General features: G+C 36.4%; 2 protein-coding genes across 6 annotated transcripts in view; one reads left to right on the top strand and one right to left on the bottom strand.

Annotated features, from left to right (window-relative positions):
- The window catches only part of nlgn3a (neuroligin 3a), a 276,767-nt gene that overhangs the window by 217,134 nt on the left and 43,148 nt on the right, over window positions 1-16,485 (top strand). The gene's annotated exons all lie outside the window — the stretch shown is intronic.
- On the bottom strand, window positions 8,308-14,680 carry LOC129425827 (uncharacterized). Of its 3 annotated transcripts, none has more exons than XM_073854069.1 (7): window positions 14,390-14,680; window positions 13,763-13,804; window positions 13,250-13,281; window positions 10,421-10,615; window positions 10,005-10,124; window positions 9,746-9,841; window positions 8,308-8,917 (listed from the first exon to the last, which is right to left on the bottom strand). In XM_073854069.1, the coding sequence occupies exons 4-7, from the start codon at window positions 10,586-10,588 to the stop codon at window positions 8,708-8,710; spliced, it is 594 nt and encodes a 197-aa protein (XP_073710170.1). In that variant the 5' UTR covers window positions 10,589-10,615; window positions 13,250-13,281; window positions 13,763-13,804; window positions 14,390-14,680; the 3' UTR covers window positions 8,308-8,707. The 3 variants fall into 3 exon arrangements, with proteins under 3 accessions (XP_073710170.1, XP_073710168.1, XP_073710169.1); XM_073854067.1 differs by having other exon boundaries at window positions 10,005-10,172; window positions 14,390-14,674; XM_073854068.1 differs by lacking the exon at window positions 14,390-14,680 and adding an exon at window positions 14,112-14,234 and having other exon boundaries at window positions 10,005-10,172.

The raw sequence follows: 16,485 nt of genomic DNA, 5'->3' as shown, positions 1-16,485 counted from the left end.
CAAACATGCATAGAAATGTCCCCGTTCTACAGAAGAACAACATTATATTTCACCCGATTATAAACTTAGGTCAGAAAGCTGTCATTTCATCATACGAAATCAAAGTCATACGAGAGGGCATTAACATTAGTCCATGTATCAGCTACTGTAACATAAACTAACAATGAAGAATACCTTTTTACCACATTTATTGTTGGTATACGTCAGATAGTAGAAATACACTGGCTTAATGTTCATGTTATGTCATTGTGCCTTAATGCAGTGGTTACATAACTCAGATTGACGGCTGGCACACTCAGTCAGAAAAGATACCAAATATTGGTTTTACTACAGTTCAAACCAAAAAACCATGGTTACTGTAGTAAAACCATAGTAACTACAAAATAACCATGGTTTTGACAATCATGGTTTTCAAAAACCATAGTTAAACCATAGTTAGTGTAGTAAAACCATGGTTTTGCTGATAGTAATCAATACACCAAAAAACCATGGTTACTACACTTTTACCACAATATAACCATGGTTAATTTTTCGTAAGGGAAAAGCAGAAGAAATCAAGCATAAATGATAATAATCTCTTTAATAATAAGCGCTCGCAAACGTTACTCCTGGTTCCATTTTTTAAAGTTTAGTTAGTGTGTAATGTTGCTATAATAGCATAAATAATACTTGTAAAATGATAAAGCTCAAAGTTCACTGCCATGCAATAAATTTTCTTTAACAGAATTCGCCTTTCAAAGCCTACAGTGAACGGCCGGTTTGGACTACAGCCCTCTACTTCCTGCTTTAATTACGTCACTAGAACAGTTTTTTGACTAAACTCCACCCACATACGTCAGTTGCCAGCTAAGCTAACGTCAAGCTAAGCTGCTGTCGAATCACAACACACTAAACAAACTACACAATCAGAACTCAATATGTATTTCTGAAGGAGGGACTTCATAGAACAAGCTATAGAGAAAAGTAAATTGTGTGAAAAATACTGCGTTTTTTTACACGTGAAACATAAATACATGTTATATTGCGCACTGTAAATGCAATCAAAGCTTTAAAAACACAGAAAGAATGTGACCTTTAAATGGGCCATGTCACAAGACTTTTTTAAGATATTAAATAAATCTTTGGTGTCCCCAGAGTACATATGTGAAGTTTTAGCTCAAAATAGCATGTTAAAATTGTCACTTTATAGGTGTGTGCAAAAATGTGCCGTTTTGGGTGTGTCCTTTAATAAAATGCAAATGAGCGAATGAAGTGCAAACACTGATCACAATGTTGGTGGGTTTTTGCAATTGAAACTCAATTGTGCTGTGATTTATTTTCTCTTTCTCTTAAATGTCAGTGCCGTGGTTGGATAGTGCAGATTAAGGGGTGGTATTATTATAATAAGAGCTCCTTATGACATCATAAGCAGAGCCAAATTTTCATGTGCTTGAAGAGAATGGTTTACCAAAACTAAGTTACTAGGTTGATCTTTTTCACACTTTCTAGGTTGATAGATGCACTGGGGACCCAATTATAGCACTTAAACATGGAAAAAGTTAGGTTTTCATGCCATGGCCCCTTTAAAGCGAGCTGTTTTCTGTGTGCACAGACGCACACACTTGCATTCAAATGGACACACACTCATAAGTGCATGCACAGAGATGTGCATTTCAAAAAGCACACAAACACAGGATCTTGTCTGCGCTTGACAGGACACATTCACACAAAATGATGTCGAAATACCACAGTCTTGGCAAGGTTTCTCATAAAAACAGTCCGTTAAGTGAATGCAAACATTTCAGAAATCAGATGTGTGTGTCAGTATGGATGCTTATGCGGTCTTAAAGTGGCAGTGCCCTCAAGAAATCTGCTTATGTTTGTGTCCTTATGTAAATCAAACAACAGAACACAAAAGAAAAATCACTTCTGTAGCTAAAGATGAATTATATTTAAATTATAGAATGAAGAAGACGGTGTTATTATTTGTTTGATTATATTTCTATACTTATAATACTGTTAGACTTTATTTGTAACTTTGTTCTTTTCTATTTTTTATGCTAATAATAATTTCTTGATTTGTTCTGTTTTTATTTTCCTTATTTCCTTTGTTTGCTGATTCGAAAATGATTTAATCCATGCCTTATAAAAACATAATGTAATCCATTTAACCCATAGTGTATTGTAAAAGTATGTCATTTAAGAGTAGCCATTGAGGTCCAACCTATTTCACTGAGGTCCAAATTTCTGGTCTCACCACTGCCAATGTATATAAGTAAATGTTTAATTTAACATGAAGGCATTAAGCTTGTGTATTGTTAGTTTTTAGAGAAAGTTAACTAGTTAACTAATGTTAACAAGTTTAACTATATTGTTACTGAGGTCATCTTCTAAATTGTCTAGAAGGCTACTGTGTGTATAGATGTATATTTTCATTTTTTGTTTAAAGGTGCAGTGTGTAATTTTTAGAAAGATCTCTTGACAGAAATGCAAAATAATAAACAAAACTATATTATCAGGGGTGTACAAAGACCTTTCATAATTAACCGTTATGTGTTTATTGCCTTAGAATGAGACGTTTTTATCTACATACACCGAGGGTCCCCCTACATGGAAGTCGCCATTTTGTCCCGCCATGTTTCTACAGAAGCTCATAATGGACAAACTTTTTTATTAAATTGTCTCCAGTGATGAAATGTTTGTCCTGTGTTGGCTACCGTAGCTTCTCTATGCGTTTCAAAAGCAAGGGGTGAGCAGTGGACTGAGCTGTTGGTTGCAATTTGCAACCTCACCACTAGAGGCTGCTAAAATTTACACACTGCACCTTTAAATGCTATAATTGTGTCCCCAGTGCTTTTATTAACCTAGAAAATGTGATAAAGATCAACCCAGTAACTTAGTTTTGGTAAACCATTATGTGCAACCATGTGAAAAATAGTCATTGAAATTTGTCTACCCTTGTGATGTCAGAAGGGGATCTTATTATAATAATACCGCACCTTAATCTGCACTATCCAACCACGGCACTGCCATTTAGTGCAGGGATCAGCTCATTTGCATTTTAAAGGACGCACCCAAAAACAGCTTATTTTTGCTCACACCTACAAAGTGACAATTTTAACTTGTTATAATAAATTTTCTGTATTATATTTTGAGCTAAAACTTCACTTGCGTACTCTGGAGACACAAAATATTTATTTGACATTTTAAAAAAGTCTTGTAAATGTCCCCTTTAAGATTTCTTAGTCAAGTCAAATTTCTTTCTAAAGCACTTTTTTACAATGCTTTGTTGTTTCAAACGACTTTTCGTGAAAGCAGAAGAGAAGAAACCAAGCAATATAGAAAAATCATTAAATATGCATTATATAGAATAGAACATATGGTATTTCTTCAACTTTTATAGTGCTCATAAATAGATTATAATCTAATAAAACAGTTTTTAAATGAATAATTTATGAATATTTAAATGATCTCTGTTTTGATTGGCTAGTCTTTTAGCATGAATGAACGAGTAAAAAGACCATTCATGCATAACTTTCCACAAATCCCTAATACTTTTCTTGTGTTTATTTATGATATATTTGAAGACTTTAATTGATTTTAAGAGTGTAGTACTCTCATCTCTGTTTATCATGGTTAAATTCATTTATTTAAATTCCAAGTGCAGGACATCTCAAATGTTTATGGTCATATAAATGTGCTCAAGGTTTTGAACAAGCTTATTATGGTTGAACTAAAGTTTAGTCTGGTTGTAATGTGAATGAGCGTTATGATTTTGTATCTTCAATAATGTGTCTGTCACATATTTAACTGTTTCATACGCATGAGGTTTTTAGAGTTTAAAGTGTGAGAGTCTGTCACCCATCTGTCTGTCAGAGAAGCCCGGAGCTCTTCTTCATCTTTCTGCAGTACGCCTCACTGACTCTGTTTGTATGCAACTTAAAATTTCCTCCTGTTCCAGTTACATTTAAATAACAGTCATGCTTTACCACATTTCTGCTCTCTCATAGGTGACAGTTTCCCAAACAGGGTTTAGATTAAGCCAGCCTTAGTTATGTTAGGTCATTAAACTAGTTTTTCAAACATACCTTACCAAAAAAAAAAAAACATAACTGTTGTGCACCATGAGACCAAATGATGTAAAGATATATCAGTGCAAACTGTTTGCGGTTAAGACAGCTTAAACATGCATTTTGGTCTGGGACTCGACTTAAGCCCTGTCTGGAGAAGATGCCCCATATAGTCTCATCTGAAAGAGTCGCATATATTTCGAGATTTTGTATTATTTTGTACAGAAAATGGAGAAGTATTCTGTTTGGTTACGTTGTGTTAATGTTATGTCAGGATGATTGAAAATATGATGCAAAATAACATTGTTTTGAAAAAAATAATACAAAAATGCTATATTTAAATGTACAGATCCTCCATTGCAATATTTAATGACACTGGTAATATTTGTATGCTAATGTCAGGAAATTATCCACTGTAGGCCATTTGAGAGAACCCAAGTGAAGTATAATTCGCTACAATTATGAACATGATCAAAGATATAAACATATTTTTTTTTCAACTGGAAGGGGAACGGGGGAATAATTAATAGAGTCACTCTTATGTTGTGTATAATACATGCTGCAAAAGTAGGTTTTTATCAAGCAGCATGGCATTCAATGTCTGAAAACTCTGATCATCTGTGCTTTACAATAGTTTGGATTATGGAATGACTTGAGGGGGATACATAATTATAACCCACCAAACCAAGTATTATCCAATTATATGGTATACAAAACTTACCAAATGTAACAAAAACTAAAATTGCAAAATGTAAAAATGTAATATTAAGCCTTTTGGGGGTAGCACTCTGAGAGCAAAATTAAGTGACTACGTCTATGATAAATTTTGTACTCTTGTAAACAATTTTGTGCTCTAGTAGTTATTTAATCATTGTTTGTGTGGATATTAATGGTGATGATAGGGCACATGTCACATAAACAACACATAGTAAATGAGATCACAACAGCTCAGAGCTTTCATTTGAGCCCTTAAAAAAGCAAACGTGGTTCTCTCTTGTTGTTTGATTCATATCAACAGCATAGAGATTTTAAGCCGTAAAACATGGATCAAATACTGTACTGACATGCGATTTTTTTTTCCAAGATATTCAGGCTCACTTAAACGACTAAACATTTATGACTTTGTAAGTATTTGTCAATTTAGATGTAAGCTGCTGATATCTTAAATGCAGCCAATGTAAACATTTGATGGTGGATTGTCTACTTTTCTTCATCTGTCCTGAATATGTGGATGTCCTGTAAATGACACGAATCAATGCTTTCCTGACAGCCTGTTAAGAGTAATCATTTGAATAAAAAAATATTTGTAATGCATTTCTGTTGAACGCGGCCATTCATGCATATCCGTGGTTGAGAATGCTTTTAAAGCTTTGCGGACATGTGTGCGTGTTAGGCGGACGCCGAAAGAAAGTATTCCTGGGTGAGGAAATGCTTATCATTGTTTGCAATGCATGATGTACCTTTCTTTACGTCCAACATTAGAAAAAGGAAAATGTTTTCTGCGCTTTCGCTGATTAATGAAACCACAACCAAAATCTAGCATTTGAAAATGAGTTAGAATGGGTTTTAAAAATTACTGAATGCAAAATGTGCCAAATTCTGCATTATGTAGTAAATACCATTTTATGCTTGGATTGCGTGTTTTTTTCCAAGTTTTCACTGGGCCATTAAAGAGCACCAATTATCAGTACATGTTAATGATATGCAAAAGCTACAAACCCCAAAGTAAACGATGATGTGAGTTATCGTCTCCAGCATAAATCTCTTTTCTTGGACTATAAAATCACACAGATTGTAGGCAACTGCTGTTAGCATTGCATTGTGACCAACGTTTACCCGGGCCCAAGGGCCGATGACTCTACCAACTTTCAAGAGTTATAGAGCATGTGAAGTAGGGCTGTAACGACACACCAAACCCACGATACGGTGCAATTCTTTGGGGGGAGGGGTCGTAGGAGAGGAAAAAAGAACGATTTTTATTCAAACTATATTTTTTATTAAATAACATTTGAAAAACCTTTATAAACTGAACACCAAAGAACAAGATTAACTATGCAAATTATGAACAATATAAATATCCATATATAAAATAAATAAATAGCCAAAGCTATAACAATTGTGCTTCTTTTTAGCAAAATACTGTTGAAAAAAAAACAGAACTAAACTCCATTATGGAGATGATGTTTTACATTAAATTTCTTTAATGTTCTTCAAATAAATTATCAAGAGTTAAAGGGCCATTTCACCGATAGGAACATTAATCTCTATGGAAAGTGAGTCATATTTGTAGTCAAAATGTAACATAAATGTAGAATTGTGTGCCTATTTGACCAAGAAAAGACAAAATGTGACTTTAGAGCACATTTGTATGAAAAACTACAACTGCCACTATGCACCACAATGCACAGCACTGCAAGCCACTCCCATTAATCGGAACACGGCTCAGATATGATATTGTGTACATAAATGCCACGTTAGTAAAACAAAGAAAATAGCCACCACCACTGTGTCTGACAGACACCAATCATGACTTACTTTTAAACGTGATGTTACATTGTGGTACACGCAATAACACTCTGACCTGGTGTGTAGCAAAGTCTTATTCAAACAGTAACGTGCGGTTTCAGATCGCAGTACAAATGTCTTTTCAAGTAGTTAAAAAAGGGTATGCATTTTAAATGTTTATTTAGTTTTACCAATTTTCTTTTTGTCTCTTGTTTACTTTAATTACATCTGTGTAATATCAGCCTCACTGATCTCACAATATAGACATATAAAACACCGCTCAGATATGCTATTGTGTATATAAATGCCACCTTAGTATAACAAAGAAAATATAAACACTCACTTTAGTCAGACGTCAGTTTATCCCTGCATCCTGCACACAAACGCGTCCCCTGCATAATATCTTCACATCCCAGATAGCAGTCAGTTCTGGGCCGATTCTGGCTTTTTTCCGCCAGTGTCGGCTGAAAGCCGGACAGATTTTTAGTGTATGCGCCAGAACTGGCCCAGATGAGGAAATAGTATACCAGTAGTAAACACTATTTATAGCTGTTGGCCCGAGTGTAAGCATACTCAGCTGAAGTCCGGGTCTACTAAAGTAGCGTCTCAGTGTAATCGGGCCAAATCTGGAATTGTGTAGTCGGACCGACTACGTTGCATTGTGCCTGGACCGATTATGGTTTGATATGATACTGCCAAGATGTGTATGATGTCAGAAATTCAGTATGTGGCCCGATACCAGTGGAACTGACACATGCCGGTTGTAACGCTGTTTGGCGGCAATTTAAAAATGTTTATGCTTCAGACGGACAGTATACAGTACACGGCCCGATTCCGTGATGCGGCAATCAGCCATCTAGCTGTTGAACGGCAACATCACCACTGCTGTTATGATTTGAATCAAGCAGAGCACAAAGCTGAGCTCCCGTTCGACACAGACACCATCATCAATAACTGGTAAGTCACTGATTTAGTTTTTATATGTTAAAAATGCATGATAACAATGAAAATTGTTTGCTACATATTCAAAACCGTGAATTTTCCTACATGTTTAGCCAGCTATCACGTTAGCTTAAATATTGTTGTTAGTAAACTGAATCCATTTAGAAAGATGTAAATAACCAGTCGTCGTTCACGTGCAGGTTAACAGGTTTTTAATAATCAAGCAGAGAATTCAGACACACGTTCGTATCTTCATAAAAAGGAGCAGTACACACAACCTTATTTGAGCTAAAGTAGTTAAGTTAAAGAGCACCCTGCTGAAAAATCCAGCATCAAACCAGCATGGGAATTATGATGGTCTTTGCTGGTGCACTGTAAACCCCAATAAGGTCATAGTACTCAAAACTTTTATAGAAAGTGATTACGTAATAACTTTTGAGGTAACTAACTTATTTTTTTTAAGTACAATTGTTTTAAAAGTTATAATCTAATCAAACTAAAACATTTAAATTCTATTTTTATTTTTTTTAAGTGCACTGTGCTTAAAAATATTGTTTAACATACGCACATATATATATGATTCTCTTTACTTAATTATTTTGATCCAATGGTAATTAAAATTTACAATCTACTCAAACTTAAACTTTTAAATTCTATTTTTATTTTTTTTAAGTGCACTGTACTTAAAAAATATTGTGTAACATATGCAAATTTATATAATTATCTATACTTATTTTAATTTAAAAAAAAATGTATTTGTGTATAACCCACAAGCGAATCAAATTTACAAGTTAAAACTACAACAAATTAATTCAGTTGTACATTTTCTTTTAATCTCTCTTAAAATTGTCTTACAAACATCAGACCATCAACAGCAGTCATTTTGTTTTAAAACTGTTCAAGCTCAGAGGTGTGTGTGTGTGTGTGTGTGTGTGTGTGTGTGTGTGTGTGTGTGTGTGTGTGTGTGTGTGTGTACACACATATGTATCTCTACATATCAAACAGGAACAAGATCATCAGCAACTGAGAATCTTAAAGTGCTTAGTACAAAAAGTATGGCCTCTCTTAAAACAGCATTAGTAACAGCCATGACCATTAAAGTGCCAATGAAATAAAATAATATTTAAAAAACTAAAAAAATAAACGTATCAAAACATGAAATCAAGACATCAAATCCATCCTGTTTGTAAAAACCTATAAAAAGCAGGATTTTAGGATTTAGAGCACCAAGTGTACATTTCAAACAGGAACAAGATAATGCATATAGCCAAGTTAGGGATATCACTCATCACAACACTGTCTTCCACAACAATGGAAATGTTTGCAGGACTGAAATGAACTGCATCTGCAGTGTCATCTGTGACTGCTGTGACAAGAGCAACAGGTGTGTCAATGATGCCTGTCTCATCCGACTCCTCCACCTAAAAGACACATAGAGGGTGCAAATGTTAGGTTAACTTGAAGAAACAACAACTGCATGTACACTCACTGGCCAATTACTCAGGTGCACGTATGTAACCCAATTCAATCCAATACAACAGCTCTCCTTTAAATTCTGTTTATGAACTTTATACATTTTCAGTTTTTGTTGACATTGTCAGAAAGGTGATAATTCTACTTCATATTTATTACTGAGGTTGTAATACGTGGTGGTGCCATAGTGGGTTAATTATATTGAATGGTGTTCCTAACATTTTGCCGTATTCAAAATAATGCACCCTAATACATAATTTTCATCCACTATGACCTCAGTAATAAACATAGTAGAATTTTCAGCTTTCGTACAATGTCAACAAAAACTGAAAATATATCAACTTTATAGATGTTGAATGTATATCAAAGTTGTTTTAATGGATTGAATTAGATTGCACAGATGTACCTAATGAAAAGTCCAATGAGTGTATATTACAGGTATATTATGAGAGAGGGTGCGAGAGCGAGCGCGTGAGCATGAGAGAGCGAGCGTGTAAAGCGCGCGAGAGCAAGTGTGTGTGTGTGTGAGTGAGTGAGAGAGAGAGAGCATGTGGAAAAGAGTGAGTGTGTAAGAGAGAGCAAGAGTGAGTGAGAGAGAGAGAGAGAGCGAGCTTGTGGAAAAGAGCGAGTGCAAGTGAGCGTGACGGCGAGCAAGCGAGAGTGTGCGAGCGAGCGTGTAAAGCGTGTGTCTGTGTGTGAGAGAGAGAGCGTGTGGAAAAGAGTGAGCGTGTGCGAGCATGTGAGAAAGTAGTTCTGTGAATATAGCGAATACTTACATTCAAAGTCTTAAAGAACTGCGGGTCATCCTCACGCAGGTATACCGGGAGGGCACGAAGGGCTAGAGTACGCTTCATGTTGACATCGCGCACTTCCTGGAAGAACAAGCAAAAATTAATATAACAGATTTCTTTCTTCTTTTAGTATGGATGTGCTGACAAAATTTAATGGCATTTGGCAAAGTGTTAAACAGATCATGACACCATGAGGACCTGCTGTCCAGTCAGACCTGAAGCTCAAAGTTCATCTTTAACTCACCTGGAGATCATAAACCTTTAAGATGTCACGCAGCACCTCTGATATTTTTCCGGTTCGTGCCGCCTTCTGCCTATACAATGCCACCAGTCCAGCTGTATGTTGGTCAAGCACAGCATAGAACTGGTTGCGTAGGTTTATGTTTATGATGTGCTGGAACTCAGCACAAAGCTAGAAAACCAGAAACAATAAAATAATAATTATATAAAAAGACTAAAACTCGATTTGCAACACATTTGTGATGCAACATGTTCCATTAAAATACATTGTTGAGCAACATGGTCACATAAAAGGTATAGTTCTTACCCACAGTGAATAGTTGCATTTGCTGTTTCATTAAAATGTGACATATTCAAAATTTGGCATAGAAATGTGTGTGAAGAGTGGCAGAAAAGAGAAAGACAGAGTCTGTGTTTTACCTGTGATTCAATCCGAAGAGCCGGCCATTTCTCCAAGAAGTCCTTCACATGTGGGTTTTCCTGAATAATCTCCTGGCGACGAAGGGCAAAGGTCTTCTGCATTAGCATTTCTATTAAGCGTAGATTTTGCTGACTCTTCTGAACTTCGTCCATAATCTGCAGTCTCATTTCTTCCAAACTGGCCTGACTTTCTCCCTTGGGAAAGTTTGGAAGGAAGTTCACTTCAGCTCGTCTTGCTCGTTTTATGTTGGAGTGTGCCTTACTTGTAGAGTCATTTTCTTAACTTAGGTTTAGATGTTGGCCGTTTCATTTAAAGTCATCATTATTGTAATCAGTGTTTGTCCTAGCTGAACTTGACTCCAACCTTGTTCAGCTTTTCTACCGCTACAAATTTTTCTGTTCAAGGCATTATGGCAGAAAAAAGACAATACAGCAACTCCCTGATGGTAATTGATACTGTACATAAAGTCTAAACATCATCTTCTAGAAAATGTATGTATTATTTTAGTGTTTGCACACTTATCACAAGCATCTTTCTCTGAAAATAATATGATAGTATGGGTATCCAGCTCTCTCACAGCAGTTTATCATTCTGGAGAATTTTGAAACACTGACACCCAAAAATTAACCAGTGTATAATGTAAACACACAAATATCAAGAATCCAAGTATGAATCACAACAAAGGTGACAATAAAATGAAAAGCTTTATGCTGCAATGCATGCTGGGTATCAACAAATTACAAATCCCATCCAGGACTCCCAGAATACACTGCAGCATAATGAAAATGTTTACTATACTCTTTGTCACCACTGTTGAAATTCATACTATGATTCTTGATGTTTGTGTCTTATTAACAAACTGATTTTTTTATGTGCACAAGTTGTTCAAAATCCTTCAGAAGGGCAGACTGCTATGAGAGTGCTGGACCTTGCACTGTAGTATTTTACTATAGACCCCTTGCACGTGACGTCACGCTCTACTCGCGCGAATTATGGACGCCATGATGGACGGCGGAAGTGCTATGTTGTAGACGGACGGCAAGCCGAACAAGTACGTGTTTGTGCTCGTTAGGGTCATTAAATGGTTATTTCGTGTTGCTATGATGCACCTACCATTACAGAAAAGTGGCATAAATACATTTTTTACATGAATGTTATTGTTTAATGCTGCAGTGACACCATAAATTTCATAGCTGCCAACTCTTACGCATTCACCGTGAGACCCACGCAATTGACCCCATTCTCACGCCACACATTCATTTTCACGATGTAAGTAGCTAAACCAGTGCTCGCAGTACTGACACTTTTATATTTTAGCGTACCTTCACTGTCTTTTGCGTGCCACCTTCTCATGTTGCTGGTGCTTTGCTGCAAAGAGTCAAAGAGCATTTCACTTTATGTGGCGCTGCGCAGGAAGTTCGGCAGCGAGGACATCAGAGTACCGCGAGAGCAAGTCGAAATGTTACAAAAGGGTCCGCCTTTACCTTTGCTCTCGCGTTACTCTGATGTCATACGCCGATCAGTCAGCTCCGTACCAGTCGAACACACAAAGCTTCAAGGTCTGGATGAAAAGCAGAGACTTGCCCGGATTCCACGCACGCAGATACCCTCAGAAAACAGCTATTTTAATCAACCATCACTCGCGTGTGCATGTTTGCAAGCAGTACAAGCCTGCGTGATGTTTGCGGTGACAGGTTTTAATAAAAGAGAAAAAAGTCAATTGATATTTGACATCTATAAACAATAATATATACGAAATATAATTATATGGTCTTCACATACACATCTGTTGCTTTAGTTTAATATTAAACTACTCATTTGGTTTATTTGATTGTGACAGTCCCTCTATCACCAATCACAAATCATCACTTTACGCTTCTCTTTCTCAGTGGATAAACTGAATCAAAGCTGCTGTTATCTACAGTTATACATTTTACAGAGACCAGTAGCCTATTCATTAGATTTTAACTGAACTTTTTTGGCACTTTTATCAGAAGGAAAGCATAATAGAAGTGTATAAAATAATAGTAAAGACTCTAATCTCAGGCATTTAAACTCAGTAAAAGCTTTTATTTCAATTTAATTTCTAAAATAAAAAATCTCACTCCAAGCTGAACTCAGAATTTGGCATCTCTGCAGACTTTTAAAAGCCTTAAGATCAGCACCAGTGTATGGGGATATCCCGTTTACCACATAGTGGTACAAATCATGCGGGGTGAAGTCGGGCAGACTCGGCGTTTAATGAGGTCCGTGAAAATTGAAGGAGGAAGAAGGTAAGGGTCGGTATCCAGTCCCGCTATCTCTAACTTCTCTAAATAGCGCTTCTTGTGAGGACCTACCAAATGCCCTACCTCGACCGATAACGGCACAACAACTTCCTTAATATAAGAAGCCATGTATTTTAGTGTAATATATATTTAAACTGTTTAAAACTAATCAAAAATCCAGCGCGTCTATTACTAATCAACCTAGTGCGTCAGTGATTTTGCCGTCCAGCATGGCGTCGTCACGTGGTCTAGGTCACGTGTTTGCAAAGGGTCTATTAACAGAAAACAATAATTCAGATGAGTGAGCATACACTAAATCAATAAATCCTTTCTAAAAGTTATACACGATGATGGTGATGTTTGACATTATGTACAACCACCACCAAAGAGCCGCAGCATCGTCCCCTCTCTGCCACAACAAACATGTCCCAAACACAAAAAGTTATAGCAGTCAAAAAAAATTAACAAGGTAAGAGTCAAGTTCAACCAAAACAAACAAGACCACAATAATGGTGACTCTAAACGAAACATCAACATCCAACTCCATGTAATGTAACTTACCAATGAAGTTGCTCTCTGGTAAGATTGTAGGTCTGCACATGCACACAAAAACAGACAGCAAGATTTTACATTTTTAAGAGACTTTTGATTGATTTACTCAAGGACAGAAAGAGCAAAAATAATTGACAAAGACTGGATTTTATAGATACTGTTACAACTCACTTTACCAAAAAAATCTAAGTCTGCAGTGTTCATGCATTCACTGCTGACTGCATAAAATAACTGATCAAGACCAGAGCTGATCCCCCAACTAGTGAAGCACTTTATGACCAAGAGTGCAAATAACAATGCTATCAGATCTGCTTAATGCTTTGATATTATGAAATCACACAGAGTGTGTCTGTTTCCACTTTTCCTACACTTTTAAATTAATTATTTAAAATTAATTCCACTTCAGAGGGTTATTCACAAATATTAGCTCAAGATAGTGTAATACCGGAGTAAATACTAATAAATTAGGCTTCAAATAAAAGAAATGCTAAAAAATACAGACTCAATTAACATTTGGGTCACCTTGATTTTGGAGAATGCTCACTGCACTTCTTCCACTTCAACCTATAATAAAAAGAAGTTTGTAAAAGTTTAATGAAAACTTGCAGAGTTCATTTGGTAGCTATTATGTCCATAACCTTAACTTTGAGTAAAAGTTACAGCTATCGTTTGCCAATAAAGTTAGCTCGGGTTCTGCCATCCATTACGACATTGTTTCCAAACGTTACACCACTCAGACAATTTTTGTTTCCCTGTTAAGATTAACTTAGTACTAAAACGTGTATAGAAATAGAAGCATGGCGGAGTAGCGGTATATCGGACAGGCAGCATGTAACACGTGCATGTAGGCATAGCATCACATTGAACTTACCACAGCAGAGCGCTTAACACAAACAGCAGAGACACACTCAAAAACAGAATGACTTTCGCTTGCTGAAAAGAGCTATTGACTATCGTCAACATTATTCCCTTGCCACAACATTAACTAGCATGCGGACTTCGGCGCATGCGCGCGGCACCGTGAAGTTGCGCGCTTGCAACTTATGTATTGAAAATAACCTTGTTTAACAGTCAAATGTCACGTGTAATATGGTATTCTTACAATGTTACAACATGAAAAGAAGTTTTGGAGTGTTTTGGTTTACTTACAAGTTGTTTCATGCTCGATCCCACGTCGCTCGAGAGGGTAGCCATCTTGGATAGATTTTTCAGGTAACGTCAGATAAGAGCCGTACGTCATGACGTCATATCACGTGATCGACAGTACACTTAAACATAGTGAGTGAACCAGCGGTGTTCACTCAGAAATGCTGAGCCACACAAACATAAAAATACATATTTGTTCATAGACATGAATAGTTTAAAGGTGGATTAACTCAGCAAGAGATTTTAACGGTAGTGACCTTAGTTTTTATAAGCTAGTAGTACTGTTCGGGCTTACAGTGTGGTCACCAGCATAACAGCACCAAAACACAACATATGCGGTGGCTTGCTGGTATGACCAGCATGGGATGCTGGTGCTAGTGCTGGTTTGGTGATGGTCCTGGTTTGAGGCTGTTTAGCTGATGTTTACTAGCAAACCAGCACCAAAACACAACATATGCTGGTCTTGCTGGTATGCTGTTTTTTTCAGAAGGGCACATTTTTCAGATTCACGAATTTACACACCCTTTGATGTGTAAGTGTTAAAGACATGTGAACGATGTGCAAATGTACAAAACCCTACACTGTAAAAAATTAGCTGTAATTATGCAGCTGGTTGCCAGTAACTTACTGTAGAAGTTAAAGACTGAAAATGTTTCATGTTAATTTAACTTTGAACAAACTGTTGCCAGTAAATAACATAAATGTAAAATCTACAGCAAGTTACTGGCAGCTAGTTGGCAGTAACACCCAGTAATACTGTAATTTCTACAGAAATTTTTTACAGTGAAAGTAAACAATGACGCCAGTTATCTTCTTCAACTTAAATCTCTTTTCTTGGACTACAACAAACACACAACAGTTTACTTCTATGGATTGCACACAACTTTTCTTAAATTAGCACACAAAAAATAGCATGCATCACCTCTTTGATATAAGCAATCAACTACTGTATGACCTGTGTCCTGTATGAAACTATGACCAACTATTAAGACTATAAATCTGTTTCAGGTTAACTGGTTGGGGCTTATTGGCGGGACAGATGTACAAGACTGCACATGGCATATATTGCAGAGGGTGACTGACAACTCCCTCGCTTAAAACCTCACCTGGATGGAAAAGATTTTATTTGCCACCCTCCAACTCAGAGAGATAGTGATTGGTAAATATATCTGTTAATTATTTGTTAATAAAAATTAGACATTTCTTTTTAATATGCTCATTAAATGTTAAAGATTTCACAATGACAATATGGATTATTTTATTTTAAAGATGCAGTTCGGAGAAGGTCCCTTACAGTTGTGGAGGGGACAATGAAGAGGTGGCTCGATCGAGAGGGTGGGTGCAAGAGACAACTTTAGCAAAAGAAAAGCAGTTAGTGTTAGCGCCTGTGTTTGTGTCTGCAAAGGAGAATGTTTTGTGCTGTAAAAAGAGTGGTGGTGTTTTGGTTAAATGTGTTTAACTTGTTTTAATTACTTGGCTTGTGTGTGAGAGGTGTGTGTGCGTGTGGGTTGGTATATGTGGTTTATGGGGAATAGTGTATAATGACATGTTTAATATGCTATAAACATGCTTTACAGGGACACAATACTAGGTGGTACTTTTTCAGATTAAAGACTTCCAACAGATTTTTGTTATGGTTGGGCTTAGGGACTGAGGTAAGTTAAGGCAATAGAATATACAGTTTGTACAGAATAAAATCCATTGTGTCTATGGAATTGTCCCGGTAAACCACATATGCCAATGTGTGTGTGTGGTGTGTGTGTGTGTGAGAGAGATTTTTTTCTTTAAATGTTAATTAATTTGTTTTACATGTTGTCTCGCTGTAATTGCTTAAGGGGATAATTCACCCCAAAATTGCAATTTTATCATAAATCACTTCCCCTCAGTCGTTCTAAACCAACAAGTGCTTAGATTGTCTTAAGAACACGTTTTTAGATATTTTTGATGAAAACTGGGAGGCTTCTGTCCGTCCCATTGATTTCAGTAAGTTTTACAATCCGTTTAACACAAAAGAATGAAAGACATTGCCAAAAAGTTCAGTGTTCCATCAGTATTTCAATGAAATTTTTTTCAACAGTTTGTTCTTCTCCTTGGTCGTT

This window comes from Misgurnus anguillicaudatus, chromosome 16 (assembly GCF_027580225.2).
Source record: "Misgurnus anguillicaudatus chromosome 16, ASM2758022v2, whole genome shotgun sequence".
Classification (NCBI taxonomy): Eukaryota; Metazoa; Chordata; class Actinopteri; order Cypriniformes; family Cobitidae; genus Misgurnus; species Misgurnus anguillicaudatus.
This window is presented reverse-complemented; position numbering and strand designations above follow the sequence as displayed.